Consider the following 25092-nt stretch of genomic DNA (forward strand, 5'->3'; position numbering starts at 1 on the left):
ATTCATTTACATCAACTGAGCACATTATCCCTATTTTTATTTCAGAGGCTCTTCATATTTTCTTGCATTTAGTAGAATAGTAGTACAGGATGGTAAGTTTTAGCCCATGTGCTGTACACAGAGAAGGCCCTATATTCAGTCCCTGGCAACTTGAGATAGAGGTTGGAAGATCCCTCCATGAAATCCTAAAAAACTGAACCCAGTTAATGCATATAATACTGAGACATATGATCTGACATAGCTCAAATAAAAATGATTCAATGTTCTGACTCAGCCAAAGTCCAGCTGATTCAAAGTTTTCACTTTGGAAAAGTTTCTCTTTTCAACTACAGTTCTCAGAAACTATCAGCCAACAAGATCACTGGCCATATTCCCTTCCCCTGCCTCCAGAATTCTCTGTGGGCCTATTTAAGTCCTCCAGTATGATTCGATAGTATGTTTCCAGCCCAAGTATAATCAAAATATATGCTATGGTCTTAGACATCGATGGAGCAATGTCTTGGAATATATCCCCCATAACTAAAGGGGTCATACAGTATTCTGTTCAGTCACCCATGCTAACTTGAATGTAACAACATGTGGAAACAATTATAGTGAAGCAGTGGGTTGTGTACTGTGATTCAACCAGTTTCTTCAATAATAGACACTGTGTGGCATACAAACAAAACTTTAAAAAAAATCAAAATATTGAACAAGTTTTTTTATTTGTTTGCCTTCTTAGGTCCTTTCCATACAGCTGTATAAAATCTACATTATCTCCTTTGAACTGGGTAATTTGCAATATAGACGAAGATAACCCAATTCAAATCAGACAATGTGGATTTTCTGCTGTGATAACCTGGATTCGCTGGCAGAGTAGAAGAGGCCAATGTTCACAATATAACTCCAATCCTGTAATATATAGTAAAAAAGTGTGTTGTATAGACTCAGCTGTATGTTCAGTATGAATAAATAAATAACACAACTTGTTTCATCACCTGACAAATGCTATATGGATCCACTGGATAGATTCTCAGAATACCTATTTGGTTATTTCAGTTGGGCTGAATTAACTCTTTTAAGCATCCTAAACTCATTCTGAAAACACACATCTAAATACATAGGAAAAGATTCATTCCAGGTTTAACCAAACACTATGGTCCTCTGATTTGACTAAAGGAAATATATGATTGAGAAAGTATCCAATGCATCTCTTGAAGTAATTGACTAACTCAAACTTTCTTTTGCCTGTTTTATGCAGCAAATGAAATAAAGTTCTTGGCCACCAAAGCTCGGTTGCTCAATGTAATTGAGATCACTCTGGGATGGAATGCTCTCTCTAAATGCAGGGCTTCAACAATATTAATGTCGTTAGCTTGCAAGATTGATGCAGTCTCAGCTGAAACACGAAAGAGGGTTCTATTAGAGCCATTACATGCTCTCCTCAGCAGCCTACTGTAATATGATTTCTTCCCCACTGTCTCCTTGATAGGAAGCATTGTAGTGTCCTCACAGCATGGAAGCCAGCCTGCTCTCCTTTTGCAGGGCTTACTGAACCTAGAGAAATATTTTAACTCTATAATACCTGTGAAGCAAGAGAATCTGTGGGAACAGTTTATTTGTAGGTCAACCTAGTTTACTGTAGTACTAGGATGCAATACCCTCCAGGGAAACCCATTCCTTCTAGATATTGATCACAAGCCATGGCTGATGGGAGTTGTAGCCTGAAACTTTTAGAGTTACCCCCATTGGGGGAGATCACACTTGTAAAACAAAGCAAGTAGACAGTATTTTAAAAATAAAAGCCACTTACATTTTCCTCTGGGATTGGTGGTGTGCAGAGGCTAACACAGACAATAACAGCTGCTGTCAGCACACACAGGATGATAGCAAAGTACAGATAATGGACATTTTTCATCACAGCTGGCCTTTGGTCTTCCTCACCACAAGAAGGTGTCATGTAGATAAACTCCATAACCATTCGAACAATACCAACAACTAAACCAAACACCAGACCCCAAAAAGCACCCTAGGAAGAAAATGTAAGAAGAGAGATGTGATGAAATGAACCTGGAAAATACCAATGTATTTACAGAGTTGATCAAAACAATGTCTCGTTGAGTATATTTGTTTGCCTTCAATAGAGGAAGAGATGGAAACTAATTAGAATATGATCTCAGTGAGGATATGGTCCTGAACATATCATGGAAACAGGAAATTGTGGATAATAGTGGACACAATTGAAATAAATGATTTCCTCTGGAAGTTATTATAGAATTATATGAGGACCTAGAAAATTTTATTGGATACAGATAGGTGAGACCGCAGGCACTGGTTCCAATGGGTACAGGGATCATACTGTTTAATTAAAATATATTCCCTGACCATTAGGTATTTGGCTGCTCCACCTTAAAGTCATATTGATATAATGGCATGTACTGCTGGAATAAAAAATGAATAGCATCAATTTTGCCAAGCATGAAGTGCTAACGTTTTTCCTGACTACTTAATTATCATCAGTCTCTCCAGGAACATTAATAGGACGAGTACTTATTAAGGAGGAAATAAATTTGTCTCCTACACATATGGTACATTTCACAAAGAAGGTGGAGTTACAGAATGCAACCGAAACAGCAATGGAACAATGCTGAGCTAGAGAATGTGTGCTAATGTGTCAACCTACTGGTCATGCTAAGTCACAAGGATCAAATAGGCAGAACTATATGTTTTAAGGAGGAGGCTGTGTTTCATCTGGATAATGTACAACACTCCTGCCTTGGAAAATGAGGAATGGACGTATCATTTTATGTATGTAAAATACATGATATTTATATCTAATATTGACACAGAATATGAGCCAGTCTAGTATAGTCTAGTGATTTTGGTCTTGGATTAGGACACTGGGACCATAGAAACCCACTGGGTATCTTGGGCAAGTCATATTCTCTTAGCCTCAGAGGAAAGCAAAAGCAAACCTTTTCTGAGCAAACTGCTAAGGCAGGGAACACTCAGAGGTAGTTTAGAATAAAGAATTCATATTGTGATGTTATTTCACCTTCCAATTGGGAAGTTTCTTATTGTTCTTGTGCTATGTTTTGATCTGGGATTGAATAGTTGTATAAACTAGAGAAGGCACGGGCAAACTTTGGTTCTGCAGAAGTTTTGGACTTCAACCCCCAGAAATCCCAGCCAGTTTACCAGCTGTTAGGAATTGTGAGAGTTGAAGTCCAAAATACCCGGAGGGCTGAAGTTTGCCCATGCTTGACCTAGAGGCAAAGATGTAAAATGTGTTGGTCAAATTAGTGGTTGTTCTGTGGCCTATGAGTATGATCTTTAAAAAGAAAAAAAGAAAGAAAGAAAATGCATCATCTCCTGTGAATTAAGGTTTAGGGGCCAGAGAAAAGTAAGATGACATTTACTTGTGTCATTTTGAGGAACAAGGAACCTCCCTTGTTATAAAACATGAAGGAGATCACAATATTTATTACATTTGCCAAAATGATGCCCATGAAAAATGATTTGACTCCTGTGATTAGATCTCTCTCATAATTATATACGACTGCCCTTTTGAAGTATCAGACCAAAGGAGATTTGATGCCTGGAAGAATAAAATTAGAGAAATTCTGTCTTAGAATAAGAATTATGTTTTTGATTGTTTGCAAAGGGAGGTGGAGAAGATTGGGAGTAAGTGTTGGCTATTTGTTTTGGAGTTCCTTCCTCCTCCTTCTGCTAGCTTCCTGTGTCATATCACTACTTTCTGTTAAACCAGTAATCAAAGTCCTAAGAATCTTTCTAAATAGATGCTGTATCCTAATGGGGGCTAAATTCCACAGATGTTGCATTCAAGAGAAAATAGTCAATAGTACTGTAATGAAAGGTCTTGTCTGCCCTTAAAACTATGAAACGATGACATTTGGGAGATGCTATTATTCACAGGAACGTCTTCATTGATTCTGTACTTACTGGCTCATTGATCCTCTTGCAGAAGATTGCTAGGATGAAGAGTGCAGTGATGGGTGGCGCTAGGTAACTGGTTATTGACTGAATGTAGTCAAAGAGCTGACCACTGTTGGCTGTCTGGATGATAGGGATCCAGAGAATGCTAATGGCAACAAGGATTAGAACAAACACCCTGGAGAGCAGAACACAGGTAATTACTTCTGCACAACTTGAAAAAAATCTATTTTTTTCAATGAAACTATGTAAAGGGGAAAATAATCACTACACAAATTGATAGGTTTTTGGGGAAACTCAGCAAATGTGTAGTTAAAGATCAGATAGAGAGATCTGTAAATATGGTACAGATTGAGTCTTCCTTATCACAATGTCTGAAATGTGAAATACTCCAAAATCCAACATTTTATGCCACCCTTTGTCTTTGGGGAATGGTGGTTAGTCATATATCCAGAGCCCAGTAGTGGCAGTGCACAGTGGAGTGGACACCCTGGAAATAGTCCACAAGGGCAATAGCAGAGCCTCTGCCTATGTTCAGTCCAGAGAACAGAAAAGATTCACAGAGGGCAAGGAAAGGATTTTCCTCTCCCACATTGGCTACTTTGCTAAAACGGGAGAAAACAGTGCTAATGTCCCAGAATGTGTCTGGTACATCTTACATCTTTTTTTTTTTTTTTTTTTGCAGGGGCTTTGGTAAGTGGAGTCCAATTCTTTCTTCCGCTTCTCTTTCTCTCATCAATTTCTGGCAGTGTGACGGGTGTTTAGGTGTGTGTGTGGGGGGGGGGGGGGGCAGGGGGGCAGGGGTGCTGTATTTGTAATTAATCCCCTGAAATTACAAAAAAGAGAAAGAAATCCCCTAAATCTAGTCTCAAATGTTGAAACCTACTGAAGTCATTGATAGGAGCAGTGCAATCTTTGAAGTAGGTAATGGTCCACATCCAGCGGCACACACTGTGGAAATGTGTGTGGTGGTAACAAGGCACCAGCTTTGTAAGACAAGGGTGTGTGTCCTTGTCCATTCAAATATGGATTGTCATCAGGTTTAGTAATGTGGATCAGAGACCTGGTAGTTCATATGCAGCTATCCTTATCTGAAGCTGAACTCTCTGCTCTGGTTAAGAATGGGATATATGCTCTGCATGACTTAATTTAATGCAAGTTCCCCCTGGTTTTTATAGTACTTTGAAGTCTTGTCACAATTTCTGGATTGTTTGGGCTTCAACGGGATATTAGTAGGACTGGTGCATACAAGTAGGTCCAAGTAATGCAATGCTCACAATTGAGCCTATGTAATCTTTACAGAAATGTAGTTGAATTTGATGCACCATTGCATAATGCCAGCTGAGTGCACTAAGGACTGTGTAACCTATGTTGCACTGGGGCAATTCATGAGTGATTCAAATAAGCAAATAAAGTCATAGGAAAGAAATAAGGACCTGCCAACAATCATGAGTTCCTGCTCAGTGGCCTTCTTGCGGAGTCGCTGCCAGATATCAATGGCAAAAAGTGTGCTGCTGCTGTTAAATATCGAGGTGAGAGAACTCATCAAGGCAGCCATCATCACAGCAATCATCAAACCACGGAGGCCTAAGAAACAGATCAATCAACCAATATCTAGTTAGCATCAATCATCAAAGTAGCATTGACCAAGCCCATTCTAGGTTCCAAAGAAAAATGGTCTTACCTACAGGCATGAGTTCCATCACCAGCTTAGGGTAAGCAATGTTTGAACAGCCCACTTTAGCTCCACAGATGTCCTTGCAGATTTTTGGGTGGACACAGCCCACCTCATCTGTAGCATATAAATACAGTTGTGGCTCAAATGCTATTGGTGATGTATGCCAGCATAATATTTCATTATGCCAGTGTTTATACTTTGTTATTATGGAAGGAAGATGGGGATGATGGTACATATTTGCTGCAAGTGTTTAAGTAACAAAATATCTAGGATGTGGTTAGACATGAAACATAAAGACAGTAGTTGGCCTTTATAATACAATCAATTATCACAAATATCCTTTCAGAGTATGGACTTTATCATACTAGCCTTTTGTCTCATGGAAATAATGTTTTTAAGCAAGAAGAAACAGACCATTAATGGAACAATCGCCTCATTACAATAATGCTATGTTGCCACTTTGTTAATGTGACTTCACATGATCAGTCTTCAACACAACCTTACCTCCTATCCTTGTTTGCCCTACCTACTATCTGACAATAGATAAGATTCAGCATTATATGGTAGAATGCAATGTTCCCCCAGATGAACCTCTACCTATCCTCCTCTCTTAACATGGAGAACTTCCTGTGCTGGGAACCTTTGGTGGTCTGGGAAGAGCAGGGGCAACATATAGCTGTCTGGCTATATTCCCACAGCCAACTCCTTGACAACGCTACCATCCTTTGGGACCTCCTAAGATTATGTTGTAATGTGCCAGTCAGATTTACAGCTATCAACAGGATGCCAATGACATATGTTTAAACACCTTAGTACTATCCAGTGAATTCTATAAACCACCCCCTCATTCCCACTTACTGGGCAGCAGCCACTGCAATTGATGGAAAGTCTGTTCCCCACCTATTTGAGAAGAAGCTAAATGCTGTTTCCACCCACTCCCATGATTGAATTTTGGTACAACAGACAGAAACAGGATTTTTGCCACAATTCTCCCTTGTGCCACACATGAAAGTGAGTGGCTGATGCCATCAACCAGCTGCTTCCCAATGGACAGGGGAACAGTCTCCCTTCGAATGCTGCATCTGCTTCCTGGCAAGTGAGGATTGAACCAACATAAAGACTTTTATGGTCCTTACATGTCCCCTAAACTATGGACTTTCAAGGACTTATGAATATACTAACAATCATGACTGCATAACTCCAGGTTATGCATTTGTAGCTGCCATACATGATTCTGCCCTATGACTATAACTGTTTACTGTGGTACTGGGGAAAGTATGGTACCCAAGATGCTGTTGAAACTGCAACTACCATGATTCCTCAACACTGGCCGATAGCAATTGCAGTTCAGCAACACCTGAACATTCCAACCTTCTGTTTGCCCTGTGGTAGTTGCTTCTAAGTTTAGAGAGAGGTATGTGCAAGCCAAAAGACATTGGTCCACATGTGGAATGTACAACAATGTGGCCACCCACATTTCACATCATTACAATTAAATGAATATATATGGATTAGATGGGGTGCAGTAAAGTTTGCTTCAACCCACTGCTGGTTGATAGTTTAAGTAGTTTCACTGGCTGTGGTCCAGTGAGATACATCCACTGATATAACAGCTTCTGTTATCAGAAGCAGGAGGGCTGAACTTCCTTCGTCAATGCAGGTCATCATGCACACCAAAATCTTACTCTGACAGCTTTAAAAATCCCTGGAGCTGAGAAGGACCGGAAGGAAGGGAAGGGGAAGAAAGTGCAATCTGAAACCTCTACCTTTCAATAAATTGAAAGTTAGTACTGGGCTCCCCGTGGAAATAGTCATTTATCTATATTGACATTTTTACAACGCCAGAAGTAGGTTACCTGGGAAGAGAGCTCTGCTGATCATGCCTGGCATAACAATGAAAAACATTGGGAAGATTTTCAAATATCCACCCAGCACTGATCCGCCTTTAGCATGAGAAAGGTTCTTGGCTGAGAGCGACCTCTGCACAATTACCTGAAAGGAGAACCGACTAGAAAGAAACCGTCTTTGTACTGTGATTTTTTGGGGTAAAGAAGCAAAGTGAACCAAGAGCAATTTCAGTCTAGTTGTTGAGACATAATCTATACAGCTGTATAGAATTTTGAGAATATAAGAGAACTGAAGTGTTTAAAATTAAAATAAGATATCTGTCTAATAAATATATAGGTTAGAATCTTGTAAGTTCCAAGTAGATTCACGAAGTTTGTTGTTGAATAATGGGGCAACATTGAGGTAAATCCAATTGTTTTAACAATTTTACTCTAGACCAGACTAAGAATAAGGTTTAGCCTATTCATATATACCCAATCCAGTTAAAGTATTTAAATTGAAAACCATATAGCTTCGAACTAAGACTAAATTTCCACATTTAACCTGTGGCTATCTATCATAATTTTATTTTTCAGTGTGGTATATAATTAAGGCAGACCTTATTTCATGATCACATATATTTACTGAAAAGTCCAGTGATTTCTCAGTTCAAACATAGTGCTATTCCTGTAACAGTATCCATCCCTAAAAATTCCCCGTGGAGGAGAATGAGAAATCTAACACTAAAAAGAAAGACAGGGAACTCAAACTACTCACTTACAAGAAAATAAAGGCTAAGATTTCAAATTTACCTGATCGGTGCACCAGCACCAAAGAGCAAGCACTGAAAGGCCAAACACAAGCCCAGGCCAGGGAATATCCCCTGTGACAGGATCTCTCATCAGATGAAAAGCATCTTCCCGTGGCAAATGACAGGTTGTATTTGGGACAATGATACTAGGTACTGCTTTGCTATACTTCTCTTGCAATCCTTCATACCATCCAACCTTCTCAAAGCCTTAAAAGAGAGGGGACGGGGAGAGAGGGAGGGGGAGGGAGAGGGAGAGAGAGAGAGAGAGAGAGAGGAGGAGGAGGAGGAGGAGGAGGAGGAGGGTGGGAGGGGCTGTAATCAATGTTCAGTAATCCATGCATCTATCCATCCATTACTCCAGAGATGTGATCTCTGCTCCTTCTCCAACCTTTTCCCGATAACAAACTAGATGTGACATTTGTCATATGGAATGGCTTTGCATGGCTGATTTGTATATAATAAATAGTGGGTAAAGGACCATGGCCTGGTTTTAAGCCTTTGCCTCTAGCACAGTCCTAGTTGGATCCAATTCTCCATTCATATCCCCCATTCAGCATGGGATACATTTCTGTTGTTTGATACAGTCTGTTATCTTGCTTTCTACTATTAATGTATAAAACCCCTTACCTTTTAGGGAAAAATTGTTTTCTGTTTAACAACTTTACTTTAAGAAATATTTTTAGAAATATTTCCAATATTCAAAAAATATGTAACCTGTTTCTAATTTGTAATATTTTAATGATAAATTAAGACATACAAATTATTTAGTAGAAATAAAGGAGGCAAGTATCTGAATCACTATTGTGAATGATATCTAAATCTATAATAACTGCAAGTTATAATAAAATGAGAATTTCTTTGATAAGACAAAGTTCTCTGAAGTTGAAGTACTACATTGCTTCCAGTGCACTTTCAGTCTACTGAGAAAACAGAACAAGTAAACTTCATCAGATGGCCACCGGGGGTGCTCTGCTTCATAGAGGGGTGTGAGGAATCCAGCACCCCGTGCCCCACATCACCCAGCTCCAGCCAAGGGCAATCAGAGGGGAGAAAGTGTGAGCGTGCGGCTCCCCCCCCCCCCATGCATTCCAATGGCAACAAGGATGCCCTGGTGTCAACATACACCAGCTGTACCCTCCTTCACTCATGGAGCTGCATAGGCGTCATCTGATGGGAGCTGGCCAGCTCAGTGGGTGACTGGGGCTAAATTGAGCATGTTGCCGAATTTAGCCCTGTGTGAAGATGTTGAGTCTCTACCTTCATTTGGTGATAGGATTACATGGTCCTATGAGACAAGAGACTACACTGATGGTAACAGTGCTGTGGTAGGGGTTCCCATATCAGACAGGCCTTTGCTCAGTAGTCAGGCTAACTGTGCCAAATATTGTCTGGGCAGCAGTATTCGTGCAGAGTGAGACTGGCATAGGATCTCTCAGATATAACTGCAATGGCCCCATAGCTACTGCTTGTTAGTATTAGGCTGAAGGAGGGACAGTAAACCCCATTTGAATGTATTTTACCATGGGAACCCCGGGATGAGGAAGCCATGGCCCTGACTCTGCAATATCTGAATAATTCCTTATGTCTCCATTTCTCATGTCTCCATTGCATTTCTTCAAGCCATATATATAGCATTAATCCAGGTATATATATGGCTTGGGACGCCTCATTTTGTTAACTAAAGGAAGCAAATGATACAATTCCTCCTCCACATTTCCCTGCTCCTTACCTATAAACATAAGAATCAAAGCTCCGACCACCATGATCACAGTTTGCAGAGCATCTGTGTATATTACTGCAGTTAAACCACCTGTGCAAAGGATGACAAAATATTGAATCACTCTTCATGTCTTCAGAATTCGAGAGAGTTTTCCTCACCCTTTTCTGTAAGCAATGGCTTCACAATGGATGAAGAAATTATTTCAATTTTCGTGTTATGAAAAAAATGACCCAAGGGTACATTTTTATTATTTTGTTTACTTATTGCATTTATATGTTGTGTTTTCCTCTATGAACATAATATCTGAGGCTCTACTTTTCATTATTTTATCCACAGAAACCCCCATCAGACAAGCCAGGTTGAGAGAAAACGCAGAGCCCTGAATCCCTATAGATTCATATAGCAGAGCAAAATCCAAAAAGGATTTAATCAAGGCATGTGTCATTATAGCAAGATTTGGCTTATCAAGGAATTAGCACAGCTGGTAAATTGGATGATATCTTGTTGGTACAATGTACAAGCAGAAATTGCATCATGCATACACATAATTTTTTGGGGCTGTGGCTAGTGTTTTGCTTCAAGTTAATTTTGTGGCAACTTGCTTCATCTCAGGGGAGAGTCATTTGTTGAGGCATTGTGTTTTGTGTATGCTTGTACTGCATCTTCACTAGCCACCTTGAATACCATGTTTTCATAAAAAGGCAATGTTGTTAAGAAAGAATAGTTACCTGCGATAGTGTAGACAGCTGTCACTGCTAACAAGATGATTGTAGAGAGGTAAAGATCCCAACCTAGGGAGACTTGAATAAAAAGTGCACCAGAGAAAATATCTGTCTGGGACAAATGCAAAAAAGAGATTTGCTAGTTTGAACCAGTTGTCTTTGTAAAAAAAACACTTTAAGTCATCAAACTCATCAGAAATGCTGTGGTCGTAATTTATACATGTTTTGATAAATGTTAATACAAAACAGTATGGTGACCTGATCTCCGTGAGCAGGTACCAGGTACCCAGCATCTAGTAGGACTCATTGCTAATACCTAGTCCCAAGACCCCTTTAATTTTTCTTCCCTCCAACCTGGCACTATCAGCTTCATGGTCTTACTACATCAGGATAGCAACACATTTCTGAAGTAATAGGGAGGATTGCAAAAGTATTAAAATCAGATTGTTGAAAACATGCTTTTTGAACTTTAGCACCCAGGTCAATCCATTGTCTTTGACCAGACTATCTAGTCACTAGTTTTGTAGGAGAATCTAGGAAATCATAGTCCCAAACATTATATTTTCTGAGCTCTGATTGAAAGGGTAGTGAGGCCAACTTTCTGGTAATGGGCCCATCGTTTTTCACACCAAATGATAATGAAGATGACTAGCCATGGGATATTTTGCTAATGGGAAGATTCCCTCAAGCCTAAAGTCAACCCTGAAAGCTGGTGTCTGAAATGCTGCAGTGTATGGTGGAAATGTTTCATGGGTATAAGAATGATTCTTCCAAATTAATGTTCTTTACTTCTCTGGGAACACTCACGCAAGAACAAATGGTTATATTTCTCAGGAATACGTACTGATATTTTGGTGAATATGTACAGAATAAGGGACAGTATAGATAGGTAGATCTGAATCCTCTGCCCTCCAAATCTTTTCCTCAGATATTCAGGCATGGTGATTACCCCGGAAGAGATGTAAACTGGCACAAAGATCCAACCAAGGATCAATAATGCCCAGGTGGCCTTGAAAGGAATAAGAAAAAACATACATTTGTAGAGTCTGTACAGTCCATACAATTGTTTCTTTGAAAGCAATAGTGATATTGGTGTAGCAAAATTGACAGTATCTTTATGGAATTGGGAGGTAAATATCAAATATGCCATGTAGACACTTGGTTTTCAGATACCTGAGAAAAAGGACAGATAATTACTAGTGGGAGAAACCAGACAATAAAACAGGTCAAAACTATTGAATTCACTAATGTGTGGCATCTCAGCTACACTGGCCCCATCTTGGGGATTTTAAGTTCAGTACAGGAACATAGTTGGCCCAAGCTTTTGATGCCTGAGGCAAAGGACAAAATGGCACTTTTCTTCTTCCACACATGAAGAATATCAGACCGGCAGCCCAGTTTTACCCCTGCACTGATGACAGGGCAACATCTTTAACCACACCTAAGGATATCATGCTGGAGGAAAGTTCTGAGAGTGCATTGGACTGCGAGAAGATCCAACCAGTCCATACTTCAGGAAATAAAGCCCGACTGCTCATTGGAGGGAAGGATATTAGAGGCAAAGATGAAGTACTTTGGCCACATCATGAGAAGAAAGGAAAGCTTAGAGAAGACAATGATGCTGAGGAAAATGGAAGGAAAAAGGAAGAGGGGCAGACCAAGGGCAAGATGGATGAACAGCATCCTTGGAGTGACTGGATTGACCTTGAAGAAGCTGGGGGTGGTGACGGCCCACTGGGAGCTCTGGCGTGGGCTGGTCCATGAGGTCATGAAGAGTCGGAAATGACTGAACAAATGAACAACAAGGATATCATGATAGCTTGTAAGATGCTGACCAGGTCAGCATCTGTGATCCCCAGATGCTTTGGCCTTCAACTTCCAGAAATCCTAACAGTTGGTAAACTGGCTGGGATTTCTGGGGGTTGCAGGCCAACAGGTTGAGAACCACTGCCTTAAGGTATCTAGAATTAAGAGATACTTAAGGGATTTTCTGCCTCCAACTGGCTTTGAATGCCTTTACCATGATTTGCTAGGAGTGGCTGGTAGTCTTACAGTAGGGAGGCAGTAAATGCAATAAAGGAGATATCCATTGTGCTAAACGTTACCCTCATAAAGGTTTTGCACATTGGGTAGCCCTTTTAATGTTTGACTAAAATTTAGAGCAGCTTTGTCATCCCCCTGACATAAAAGCCATCAGCCGTCATTGTGGGAAATGAGTTTTAATTCCTGCTCTCCTTTAAGCTGCAGGGTGTCATTGGTTCATCCTTTGCAACATTAAACATGCTAACTTGCATGAGTACATTTCAGGCTAAGCAATGGGATCAAGCTGTTGGAAGGTGAACCCGACTTACAAATAATAATGTTCTTAGCTCTTGGAGACCTTTTTTCATTCATTAACTTCTACATACTAGAATCCAACTCTGTTTCATTGTTATTCTAGCCAGAGTGCACTTTACTGCATCAGGAAATTTATTCTTGGTGACCTTTAACACCAAGAAAAATCATGCATCTTTGTGACAGCAGAGCTTCAGATTTTTGGCATCTGAGAAGTTCATGCATCCCTTAGGATCTCTGTAGGATTGTATCATGAGTGAAACACCGTCACTGCAAGCAACAATAACTAGTCAAGAAGTGGAATGGTCATGCTTCAAACAATATTCACACAAAGTTAACACCTTCAACTTTACTTGCGCAACTACAGAGGCAAGAGAGGTCACAGTTCTGACATTCTGATGAAACTTTTGCACTGAAATAACATAATTTGACCGGGATTTGTCATACGCTCATGGTCAATATGTTTTAAAATGCTAGCTCAAGAAGAATTCCCTTCTAGTTTTTAAGTAGCAAATTGCTTTTGCTTTAGGAATAAAAGTCTGCTAAGGGGTTGAGAACTATTCTCTCCATGGGTATAGTGATGAGGAGGTGAATAGAGGGCATTGCCACCTCCAATAAAAATATTTCCCTATGTTGCTACAACAGCGGCATGCACTGCTTCTTTTCCACCACACAGCCTGGCTGGAAGTTGATGTGCATCATGGGAAGGGCACTGTGGTGAAAGAAGGGAAGAAGTGGCATATGATGGGTAAATCAGCCCATCTGATGAGATCATAAAACTTCAATTGAGTATTTAGAAATACAAGTTGGCATTCTGTTCAGCTATGATATTAGAAGCCCACACTTTGCTCCATCATGCTTTACTGAAAAATTACATGGAGCTTTTTATTTTGGCCCAACATATTAATTGGCTGGGAGAAAATTAAGAATGTAGTACAAAAATCAATATGTCTACACTCATTTGTTGTCCCAACATTTTGTTTGTTTGTATGTTTTGCTTAATTGTTTATAGAAAAACAGTGTTATGTGCAAGTAGTAACAATTTGGAGACACTTTTTAAAATGCCACAGATGACCATATTGTAGAATGCCTACATTATAGGTCCAGTTCTGTGTAGATTCTGTAAAGTTATGTGATCCTGGGGGAATGAAATGTCCTTTACTAGTTTTTGAGATTAATGCCTTTGAAGTATCATCCAAAGTTAATTTCCATTCTTTTCTAAACTATAAACTGAAACTTCAAAAAACAAAACACAACGTATGTTTGAGAGTGTGACAGATTGCTGCTTGGACTCAGAGAATGGACTCTAAAATAAGTGCCATTTACAGTGTATTGTAGCACACATGCTTACGAATTATTCTGCTGAAGTCAACTAGGCATTACAAATTGCATCCCCTAACTGTCCAGATATGGTAGAGATTGTACAAATCAGTCTTTTGTCATCTGTATTTTTAAATGGTTGTAAAATGTCATGGGGTTTATTGTACACTGTAGACCTAATGCATATTGACATCACTTTAACTGGCATGGCTCAGTGCTATGGAATCCTGAGAGTTGTAGCTTAGAGAGACACCAGAAGAATGCTAAATATTTGATATTTATACTAAATTTAAAATACTAATGTGATACCATTCTAACTTTTGACATTTTGTTTGCAGACTGATGTTGCTTGGCTACATGTTAGTGTTACTTTGTGTAAAGCTGGTGGGTGTGTTACATTAAGACTTAGATATTTGATAATCTCAAATAATCCACTGACACAACTAAAGCCAAAACCAAAAATTACTTGGAAAGAGCAGATAGAATTGAGGAAAACAACCTTACGTTCCATTCAAATCCTCCAACAGCAAGGCCTCCTGCAGCACCCGTTCCTGCCAGGCCGATAAAAAGTCCACTCCCCACATTGCTTGACATTAAAGATGCTCCAATCTAAAACATACAACAACATGGCTGTTAATGTATGAGTGCAGGGGTGGGGTTGTATTTATAGACACCCTAGAATTGCATATAATTATAATTATAATTATAATTAACTTTATTCATACCCTGCCTTTCTCCCTGTTGGGACTCAAGGAGGCTAACAATCCCACATGTTAGTCCAGCTTTTTAAACTGGACTAACATGTGGGATTGTTAGCCTCCTTGAGTCCCAACAGGGAGAAAGGCGGGGTATGAATAAAGTTAATTATAATTATAATCCAGTTTAAAAAGCACAATACAAAAGTTAAAAATAATTAATCAGTACAGTGTGGCAAAAACGGATTAAAATACAATAAATACACTTAAAATAGCCTTTAAAACTAACAGTCCATCTTACCCCATCCCACCCACAAGCTCCCCAAAGCATGCCCCTAATCCTTCCTCAAATGCTGGCTGGCAGAAGGAGGTCTTAACCTGCCTGCAGAATGCCAGCAGGGATGGGGACATCCTGGTATCTCTTGAAAGGGAGTTCCTCATTCTAGGAGCAGCCACCAAAAAGGCCCTCTCCTGGACAGAGAGATGGCCCTCCCTAGTAGATTGCAAATGTCTATCAGGTTAATAGAAAGAGATTCCTCAGCATTATTATTATTATTATTATTATTATTATTATTATTAATATTCTGCCCTCTCTCCTCTAGGAGACCCGGGACCAATTACAACAAAAGATGGCAAACATTTCATGCTATTTAATGCTATTTCCAATATAACAACATAAAACAATCAATCTAACCTCTAATATAACAGATATTAAACATAAATTATCTTAAGAAACACATTAACATGCATTTAAAAATATCATTAAAATATAATACAGCTGATAAAGCCAGCGAGGTCAATGGGAACAAACGTCTGAAATTCTGGAACATTCATGATGGAGATGCCTTTTTTCTACTTTGAGTGGTGTCACAAAACTTGGGACTGTTGAATCTTTTAATCCTTATGATTAAATACTTTGGGTAATCTTAAGTTGATTTCACAGGGCTATTAGTGGCAATGTAGGGGAGCTGGGAATTATGCAGTATAGATTATGATTATGAGACACACATCAAGTATGTTTAGTGTGTTTTGTATTTGCAATAAAGAAAACAATTATTTTTTTTACACGAAAAGGCTATGGCTCAATTAGATGTAGTCAACAATGGCTTTTGAACAGAGCTAGAAATAAATACCTAAAATGGTTTCATCAGATTGGCAGATAAGTGATACTTAACTCACATGTAGCAATTGTCATGATGGTTAGAGGATTCAGGGAAGTATTGTCCACAAATCACATTTGAAAACTCTGATTTTGACACAATACTATCAAATCACAGAAATACAGGTTTACTAAAATCCTGACATAGTACACTGCATTACATTACTTTATATGGGAAATCCAGCCAAGATCCTATATGAGGATGGAATCCTGTATCCACACAGTAAAGGGAAAATCACCCTGAAGCAGATTGAAGACTGCTGTCTGCCCTGTCAAACTGGGAACTACTTTCAGGATGACAAACAACTTGTCTACTATAAATGCACCAAGCTGGAAGTTCTTTTTCATATCTGTAAGAAATCTGCCAACTATGTCTAGGTTTAAATAATGAAATTAATTGTTAAACATGGATTTATTCCTGTACTCTCAAGATATTCTTTCTAGCATCTTTTGGAAGCTGGATTTGCTTTTATTTCAACAAAACAACGAGACAAATCTTTTATTGGCAGAGCAATACCAACCTGGGATTTGAGGAATTGTAAAACACAAAAATAGACCTTCCCCAAGCCCATACCAATTATGAGCAATATGGCACCCTGGGAAATGTCCCTTTTTTGGCCTATATCTTTTAGAAGCTCCTAGACATCCTAGCTACTAGCCATACTTACTGAGGGATTCTGTGAGCTGTGGTTTTGCAACGTAATTTCCCTAATATATGCTCAATATCAACAAAATTTCTCTTCAGAGCTTCTGTTCTTTTTATTTAAGCAACTCATGACTATTCCAGTTAACTTTTTCTATCATGCATCATCACTTGGTTTTTTTTTAAAAAAAATACTTGTTTTTAACATCTATCCCTGTAGAATATTTTTGTGTATGAGACAAAGGCTGACATTTCCACTGTTGTAAAATGTTATACTTTTTCCAATAAAAGGCATTGTCTCGCTTACTCTGTGATTCATTTCTTCCCCTTTCTGAACTGTAGGTTTTTCTACCTCTGCACGACTGAGCCCTAAGCAAAGACTAATGGAATTTGACCTGCTTCTCACCTTAGGGATAGTTAAAATATTAATAGGGGATAAGATTAGAAAACCTTTCCTGAAGCAAACAGTGCAAAACATCTCATCTGGGATGTGTCTGATTAAAAGACTGAGTGTACAATATGCATTCGTAACTTGGGCAAACAGGAAGGCTCCCCAGAAATGTAAACACTGTCCTTAAAACACATATCCCTATCAAAATAGATAGGACTTTTGGCAGTAAATAAATTATATAAAACTGTGTAACACAATGCCACAGTGGTTTTAAGTAATCAAAATCTTGTCATTTCCTTGGCAGCGGTTGTACTATATATCCTGGAATATAGAAGAGAGAGGAGTTTGTGGAGCAATTAATCCTGTACAAAGCTTTCATCCAGGTCCATTACTTTGGAGGAGAAACAGCAAGGAGTGAGCAGAAAAAAGAAGGTACTGCTTCTTCAAATTGGTTCCTATCTGAGAAAGGAACAGGCCCATGATGTCTTTAGATTAGCAGTTCCTAGCCCAAACTAGAAAATGGAGTCTGCACAGTGTAGTGGTTTGAATATTGAGTCAGGACTCCTGGAGACCAAGATCTGAATCTCTTCTTGGCCATGGAAGCTCACTGGGTGAAGTTAGACAAGCCATATTCTCAGCCTCAGTAAATCAAGCCAGTCAACCAGGTAAATCATGCCAGTAAAACTGCATGTCAGGTGGAGTGAAGGACTGCTAGACTGGAAAAAATAGAGTGATGCTACTGTGTTGACACTAACAGCACAAGTAACACACATTTTGGTGCCTCAATATGATACCTGGTTCTGGGTATATTTGACCTTCTGATGTCACTTGTTTTTACCTATCAGCTCCAGTTTTGAGATACAGAACATACGCCACAGATCAGTCTTCATCTGTTTACTCATAGAAATCACAGTAACCATATCTAAGGAACTAGAATGGATATGGTCTTTCAAATGCAATTTTCTCAATAACCCTAGGAACAGACCAACAGAACAATACGCCCAGGAATTTAAAAAATATATTTGGATTTTTGAGTAACACTGGCAATTCAACCACAGATAGTAACCTGCAAAAATCTGGATTTCATAGAACACATGCTCAATGTAGTGTGGATTTTTCTAGGACCACCAAGCCTTTTCACTAAACAGATATATTACCCAAGGTGCCAGGAGATCATTTTGCATTTTGCGTCAAATCCTCATCTGGAATCTACAATTGACAAGTTCTTCTAGAGAAAACTAGGTTTAGCAAGGAAAACTGCAATAAGAACTGTTTTTTTTCTCAGCTTTTTAAAATGTCTGCAGTGTAACCACATAAACAACAGGAAAGCCAATACTTGAATATCACCAGGGGGAAACTATAGCACAAAGCACATTAAGATAATAACAAGTTTTCATATATATATATATATATATATATATATATATATATATGGAGGGAGAAAGAGTCATGGGAAAAACTTAGTGTACAGAATTTATAGTTAATGTAGCCCACAGGATGTAAGACAAAGTTGGAGTCTGAAACAGCATTCAGTTTGCATTGAACACTTGAGAAATCTACTGCCCTGTGCTTTTGTCACAAAGTAAAAAGGATATTTACTCCTCTGACACTTATTTCTCTGGGTCTTTAAATTATTGTTATACTACCTTTCTGCTCTAAAGAAAATGTGTCCTTCAAAAGGTTTATGCTTTTCTAGTGAATCATTGTGGAGATTTATGTATGGGGAATTTAGTGTTGGAGCCCTAACACAGTTGCTCAATAAAATGAAGAAGTTACTAGACAGTGCAAAAGAGACTTTGCCATTGCTTCAAGCAAAAGAGGAATGGCAACTGCTTTTCAACTTGGGGTTATTTTCCCCTTTTAATGTGAAAAAGAAGTATTTTTCAATCACAAAAAGAAATCCCTTTTTGACTGCTATGTTTAGATTAAAATCTCAGCAAAACAAATAGCATTTGTTTTGAACCGGACAATGCCACTTTACAAATGCATATTGGTGTGTGTGTATGTAGTATGTGTATGCACACAAATGTATATATTTACAGGCTTTCTGTGCAGCCAGCCACAGAAAGGTATTTGTTTTGCCTAAGAAGTGGTCGCTGATATCTTAACAGCCTAGGAAAAACGTTCCACTACGTGATAACTCTTTCAGGGGTGAATTTCGCTTCCTAGGGATGGATTTTTCTCACTTCCTGTTGATTCACTCTCATTCCTAACTATGACTCATTTGTAAGCTGGATGTTTGTAACTCAGGGACTGTCTATAATGTATATGCAGAAATCAATGCAACGAAAGTTGAGCTGGAAAAGAATGGGATTTTATTCTACCTTATCCTATTGCAGCTACAGCTGTGTCTGTGTGCCCACAACAGGCAAAGAAAACAGCAGCTACTTCCAGAATCCTTCATTGAACTTGCATTGACAAATAAACAGAGAGAAAGGGGAAAGTAGAGATATTCTTGTCACATCAGCTATACTCATCATGTTAAAATCAATTTGGCAACCAAAATGGAAATCACAAGAATGGTGGAGGCTCATTAATGCCCAAGAACACATTCAACTGAGGTATACTTATATTGATTTTCATGATTGCAGTTGAACTAAATAATTTTCCTCAGATGAGTTTCTGCATATAAGGAAACTTTTTTGTGTGAGCAGATATATTGATTTCACACCTCTTTTCTTCAGAGCAGCTACCTGAAAAACCTTTATCATCTCATACCACCTCATAAGACAGATGGTTTTTCCCCATCTTAGTATGATGCCAGCACACTGCTGGGATGGAATCTGCTGGAGCCCATCAAATGATGCAGGGCTACTTCTGGAAGGGCTCCATGCTAGCAGCCCGCTAAGAGGGAGCACTGAGCAGTCGGATGACTACCCGTCTCTTCATTGAAGAAGCCGGGAACAGAACAGAGTCATTGTGGGATGGCAGTCCATGACCCACAATGATAAAGGGATGAAGTTGGGTGCTGCCCCATGATTTCCCATACTGTCTCTAGGCTTCTGGACCTCCATGTGATGAGGTCAATAGAATGATTTGAAGCCAAGGTCACTTTGCATTATTCTGTATCCAATTACTTCTGACCCCACAACTATGTAACTATACAAAAACATCTAGCCTGCAGTGCCTCTGAAGTGGATTAATATGCATGAGATTTCATGCCAAAGTGAACAAGTTAATCTTATTTTACATTTTTAAGTTGTGATAGACTAACATAGCTTTGAATTATTTAACATGTAATCTGCTGGGTTGTTCAATGTTTACAGAGGCAGTTATGATGCAACATGATTTCACAGAATCAAAGAGTTAGACAATATAACAAGGACCAGACAATACAACCCTCTGCTATGCATGAACACACAATCAAGGCACTCCCAAAAGATGGTCATCTTGTGTCTCTTTCAAAACCTCTGAATAAGGAGATCTCACCACATAATTGGTAATGTTGAGTACAGCAATTGGTGCAACCATACTAATTACATAAATGTTATGGCAGCATAGATCTCAATTTTTCCCCTGAATCCCCCTTCTTTCTGCCCACAGAATGAGTACTGGCATCTTCCCCATCCCCTTCTTTCTTTTTTCTGCTTCAGGTTGAGAATCGCTTTTTTAAAATGCTTGTAATCAAAATAGTTTTGAATTTCAGATTTTTATTGAACATTTTGGCATATCTGCATTTATGCATATGCACACAATGAGATATATGGGATCTGGGTCTAAACACAACATTAATCTGTTTCATACATATCATATACATAGCCTGAAGGGTCATTTTATACAATATTTCTAATTATTTTGTGAATGAAACAAAGTTTGTATACACTAAAGCAGGCATCCTCAAACTGTGGCCCTCCAGCTGTTTGGGCCTTCAACTCCCAAAATTCCTGACAATTGAACAAACTTGTTATGGCTTCTGTGAGTTGGAGGCCCAAACAGCTGGAGGGCCACAGTTTGAGGATGCCTGCACTAAACCATCAGAAAGCAAAAGTGTCACTATCTCAGCCACCCATGTTTTGGAAACTCCCTTGGGTCCCATTCTGGGATAAAGGTGGCATACAAATGTAAGAAACAAATGAACAAACAAACAAACAAAAATAAATGTAAGGGATGCTCAACCTCTGCCTTCTTTATTCCATTTCTCTTTCTCAGCATTAGACTATCCCTTGTTATTAGTCCAATTCCTGTTCAAGGCGTGAATGTTAGCACTCCCCATCTGGATTTTTTTTTAGTTTGTTGGAACATCATGGCTATTAAACAACATTTCCTGAAAAACCAGACCAGCTATTTGTTTTATAAAGGCTGTGCAGAATATTATGGTGGAGGGAGATAGAGCATCAGCATATAGCACTCAACACGGGGAATAAACCAAGACATGACTAAGCAGCTTCCAGTGAAATCTCAGAAGCATGAGGAAGACTGACTTGGACAGATAAGCAGTAGGGGATAAAACCTCCCTGCCATGTGTTAGGTTCTTATCACTTCTGTGTAGCTAGCCAAAGCAAAATATATTGTGACAGTTAGACTACAAAAATGATTTTTTTTCTTCTTCGGCGCTCTTTAAAAATAGGTTGGATGGGCATCTTTCTGAGGTGCTTTATTCCTGCATGGCTCTATGATCCTGTGATTCTAAAGGGAGAAATAGGCTTACAGGTGGGGAAGGAAACATATCTCTTTGGATGTAGAAGTTGGATTCTGTTGCTGTTTAGGATTCACTAACACAGATTTATATTCAGTATTAATTACAAGTGTAAGATGGAATTATAATCAGTGAGAAGATAGAGACAGCTGGGTTGAAACTAAACGAATGGTATCATGCATGAAATGTGGTTCCTCTTCTGCCTTGGATCTCTTGTGTCTGGATATTGCAGCACTTTGTACTTTAAAGAGAGCCTTCTTGGTGGCTGTCCCTAGACTCTGAATGATCCTTCCCCGAGAGCTCAGAATAAACCCTTCCTTGTTGTCCTTCCACTGGCAAATCTTTTTCTTTAAGCAAGTTTAAAAACAGAACAAAAGAGCTAAGAAATCCTGTATGGTTTCAACTTGCCTTTTTGGACCTCATCAGATACAGGGTCCCCTCACCCACACCTCTACCCTGTTTCTACACACTTTAAAAACACTTTAAAGACAGATCCCCATGGAGCCTCTTATATGAGGCAAGACTATTTCCAGTGGTTCCCTGTAGGGCTCTGTCTTTAAACCTTTTTTAAAAAATGTGTAGAAACAGAGGTTTTGGGGTCTTCAGAAGTCCCAATTTGCACATAAATTACCAAAGGCGCTGATCTGAATGTGGGATGGGGACTGTCATATTCTTCCATGTCAGATCATTGTACTGACATCAAAGTGTGGGCATTCCTCTATGCATTCTCAAAATGTGCCTCAATACTCCTTTTCTTGACATTAATCCTCTTTCATGAAACTTTTATGGTAATTTATTTAATAATGTATTCTTTAGGAATTGCACAATTTTGATACATTACCAGTTTGTTGTAGCTATATCCCCCCCCCCCTTTTAGATCTAGATTTTGGACTTCCACAATGCCAAGATTTCCTCTTTTTTATTAAAAAGAAAGAAAATGGGGACTACACTTTCTCATGTGATAGCTCAGAACATGGAGAATTACTATAGAAATGGACAAAAGTACACTGTGTGTGATGAAGGTTAATATATTATCAATTTCATTATAAATGTAATGGAACAAAACAGTAAATAAGACAAATTTCCCCACTCCACCCCATGGGTTGAGATCCTTTAAGAACATTTTCTCTTTTAAAATTACATTTTATTCTTTTATACAATATGAATGGTTTTAATTCCATAAATAGTTTAATTTTATTTTAATACTTACCTTTTATATGAGTAATTGCAGTGTGAGACTCTGAGTTATAATTTTGGAGAAAAAAGTAGGAAAACAACAACATTATTTTTTATCATGCTAAAAACTTACAGGCCACCATGTCATGGATCTTCCAGCCAAGAAATAGCCCCCAACTGTTCCTCGACTGGCTCGAACAGATGACTGAAATGGAGAAAAATTGTTAGTATGAATCAGTGAAATGAAAAAGGGGAAAATCCCTACTTGCTTGGATCTTCGGAAGTTTGCTTTTAAAAAAATTGCAATGCCAAGAACTGGAAAAGAAAATATTTTATTGGAAAGATTTGTTTAGAGTGGGTTGGCCACTGTCTTCTTCGCAAACTAAGAGTGTGACTTGCCTAAGGTCAACCAGGGCAAGCGGAGATTTGAATCATGATCTTTATAGTCATAATCCAATACTCACACCACTACATCACTCACACCACTACACCACAGACATTAATAGTACTACTACTTCTATTACTAAGGGAAGCCACTTTAGTAATATTTGGCAACCTTAAATATCTTTAATATCCTTGGGATTAAGAAGAAGGGTTGTCAGGGCACACAGAGTAAGGTGAATAAATAAACTTGGGGCCCTGAGTAGGAAATGCAACTCATATTCTCAAAGCAACAAGTATATGATGGAAAAGAGGCATCTCCTGCTGTAGGGTTTATAAACTCAATGGATACTATCTGTGGCTTCTATTCAGGATAGGAAATGAGCAGCCATATACAATGTAGCATGTATTTTGCAACATGGTTGAGGCATACATGTGCACCCAAACTCACCCAAAATCCCTGGACACCTTATTTTTTTTAAAAGAAATTGAAATGAAAATGTACTGCCTGACCTTCACTCTCCAAATGAAAAGTAGTTCAAAACTAGACTCGAAAACCCAGAAGAAAAGACCAAGTAGACTTCTGGTTACTTCATGAAATATATTGAAGCTGAAAATTAGCAAAAAGATATTCATTCCCAACTAGAACATTGATTTCAAATATAAAGCTAGTTCTATTCAAAAAATCAAATAAGAAATATCATTAAATAGGAAGAATGTGGAAAAGCTACTTTCCCCAATCCACACTATTGGTCAGCCTCATCACACTATAGCATGGATCCACTTTAAATCCGGTTTCTGCCTTCTGCGGAGTTCTGGGGTTTGTGAGGCCAAGGACCTCTCTGGCTGAGCAGTTTAAAACACCCTCCCTAAACTACAAGCCCCAGAATTCTGCAGGAGGCAGAAACTGGATTTAAAGTGGATCCATGCTCTACTGTGACGAGGTCCTGTGCCGATGTTGGCTCAGGGGTTCAATAAGGGAATGTCCAAAAGATGACATTTCTAAGCTTTGGAATGCTAAATTGTAAAGCGGCCTTGTTCAAAAACAAGGTTCTCCCAAATCTCTGTGAAATGGCTTGCATCTGAGACTTACCCATATTCCAACAGCAAGAACAAAGGCGAAATAAGCAACAACAACAATGATGTCAGGAACATCTAAGACAATGGTCTTTCTTTCAGGCCTGTTGCTGGGTGGCTCGGCAGTGGCTGGTGTTTGGTCCATGACTGCCGAGAAGGTGTCAGCTGTTGCCTTTTTATCTCACAGTGGACTTTGGTACATGTTCCTCCTCATTACTCCCCTTTAATAATAATTAACAAGTCAGAGAAAGTAACAAAGAAAGTTGATGAAGAAGCTGGCACATTGGGAGCATTCAGACTTTGAGCCATTTCTGTGAGTATATGACATAGAGTAGTATTCTGCACCTGCTGCAATTATCAAATTCAACTCAACTGCATGCCTTCTTTATTTAGACAAGGGGAATAGCAACATATCTAACATACTGGTATCCTTTATCTGAAATGCTTGGGACAAGAAATGTTTTGGGTTTCAGATTTATTTAGTTTTGGTTTTAGAATGCTTGTACATACCAATATATACATAAAGGGGTGGTAGCTTAGAGATGGAGTGCACGTCTAAACATGAAATTCATTTATACTTCATATTCAA

At 38.9% G+C, this 25092-nt stretch overlaps 1 protein-coding gene across 1 annotated transcript in view; it reads right to left on the minus strand.

The window, feature by feature from the left end:
- Positions 1–24720, minus strand: part of SLC5A9 (solute carrier family 5 member 9) — a 35350-nt gene extending 10630 nt beyond the window's left edge. Inside the window, exons 1-12 of the mRNA XM_060773466.2 lie at positions 24520–24720; positions 23179–23250; positions 14850–14954; positions 11536–11700; positions 10698–10803; positions 9979–10059; positions 8251–8456; positions 7468–7603; positions 5618–5725; positions 5370–5520; positions 3943–4111; positions 1793–2008 (exon numbers count right to left, since the gene is read on the minus strand). Coding sequence (XP_060629449.2) covers positions 1793–2008; positions 3943–4111; positions 5370–5520; positions 5618–5725; positions 7468–7603; positions 8251–8456; positions 9979–10059; positions 10698–10803; positions 11536–11700; positions 14850–14954; positions 23179–23250; positions 24520–24648 — 1644 coding nt within the window. The 5' untranslated portion in view covers positions 24649–24720. The remainder of the gene's footprint in view (positions 1–1792; positions 2009–3942; positions 4112–5369; positions 5521–5617; positions 5726–7467; positions 7604–8250; positions 8457–9978; positions 10060–10697; positions 10804–11535; positions 11701–14849; positions 14955–23178; positions 23251–24519) is intronic.
- Between the last annotated feature and the right edge of the window lie 372 nt (positions 24721–25092).

This window comes from Anolis sagrei, chromosome 4 (assembly GCF_037176765.1).
Source record: "Anolis sagrei isolate rAnoSag1 chromosome 4, rAnoSag1.mat, whole genome shotgun sequence".
Lineage (NCBI taxonomy): Eukaryota > Metazoa > Chordata > Lepidosauria > Squamata > Dactyloidae > Anolis > Anolis sagrei.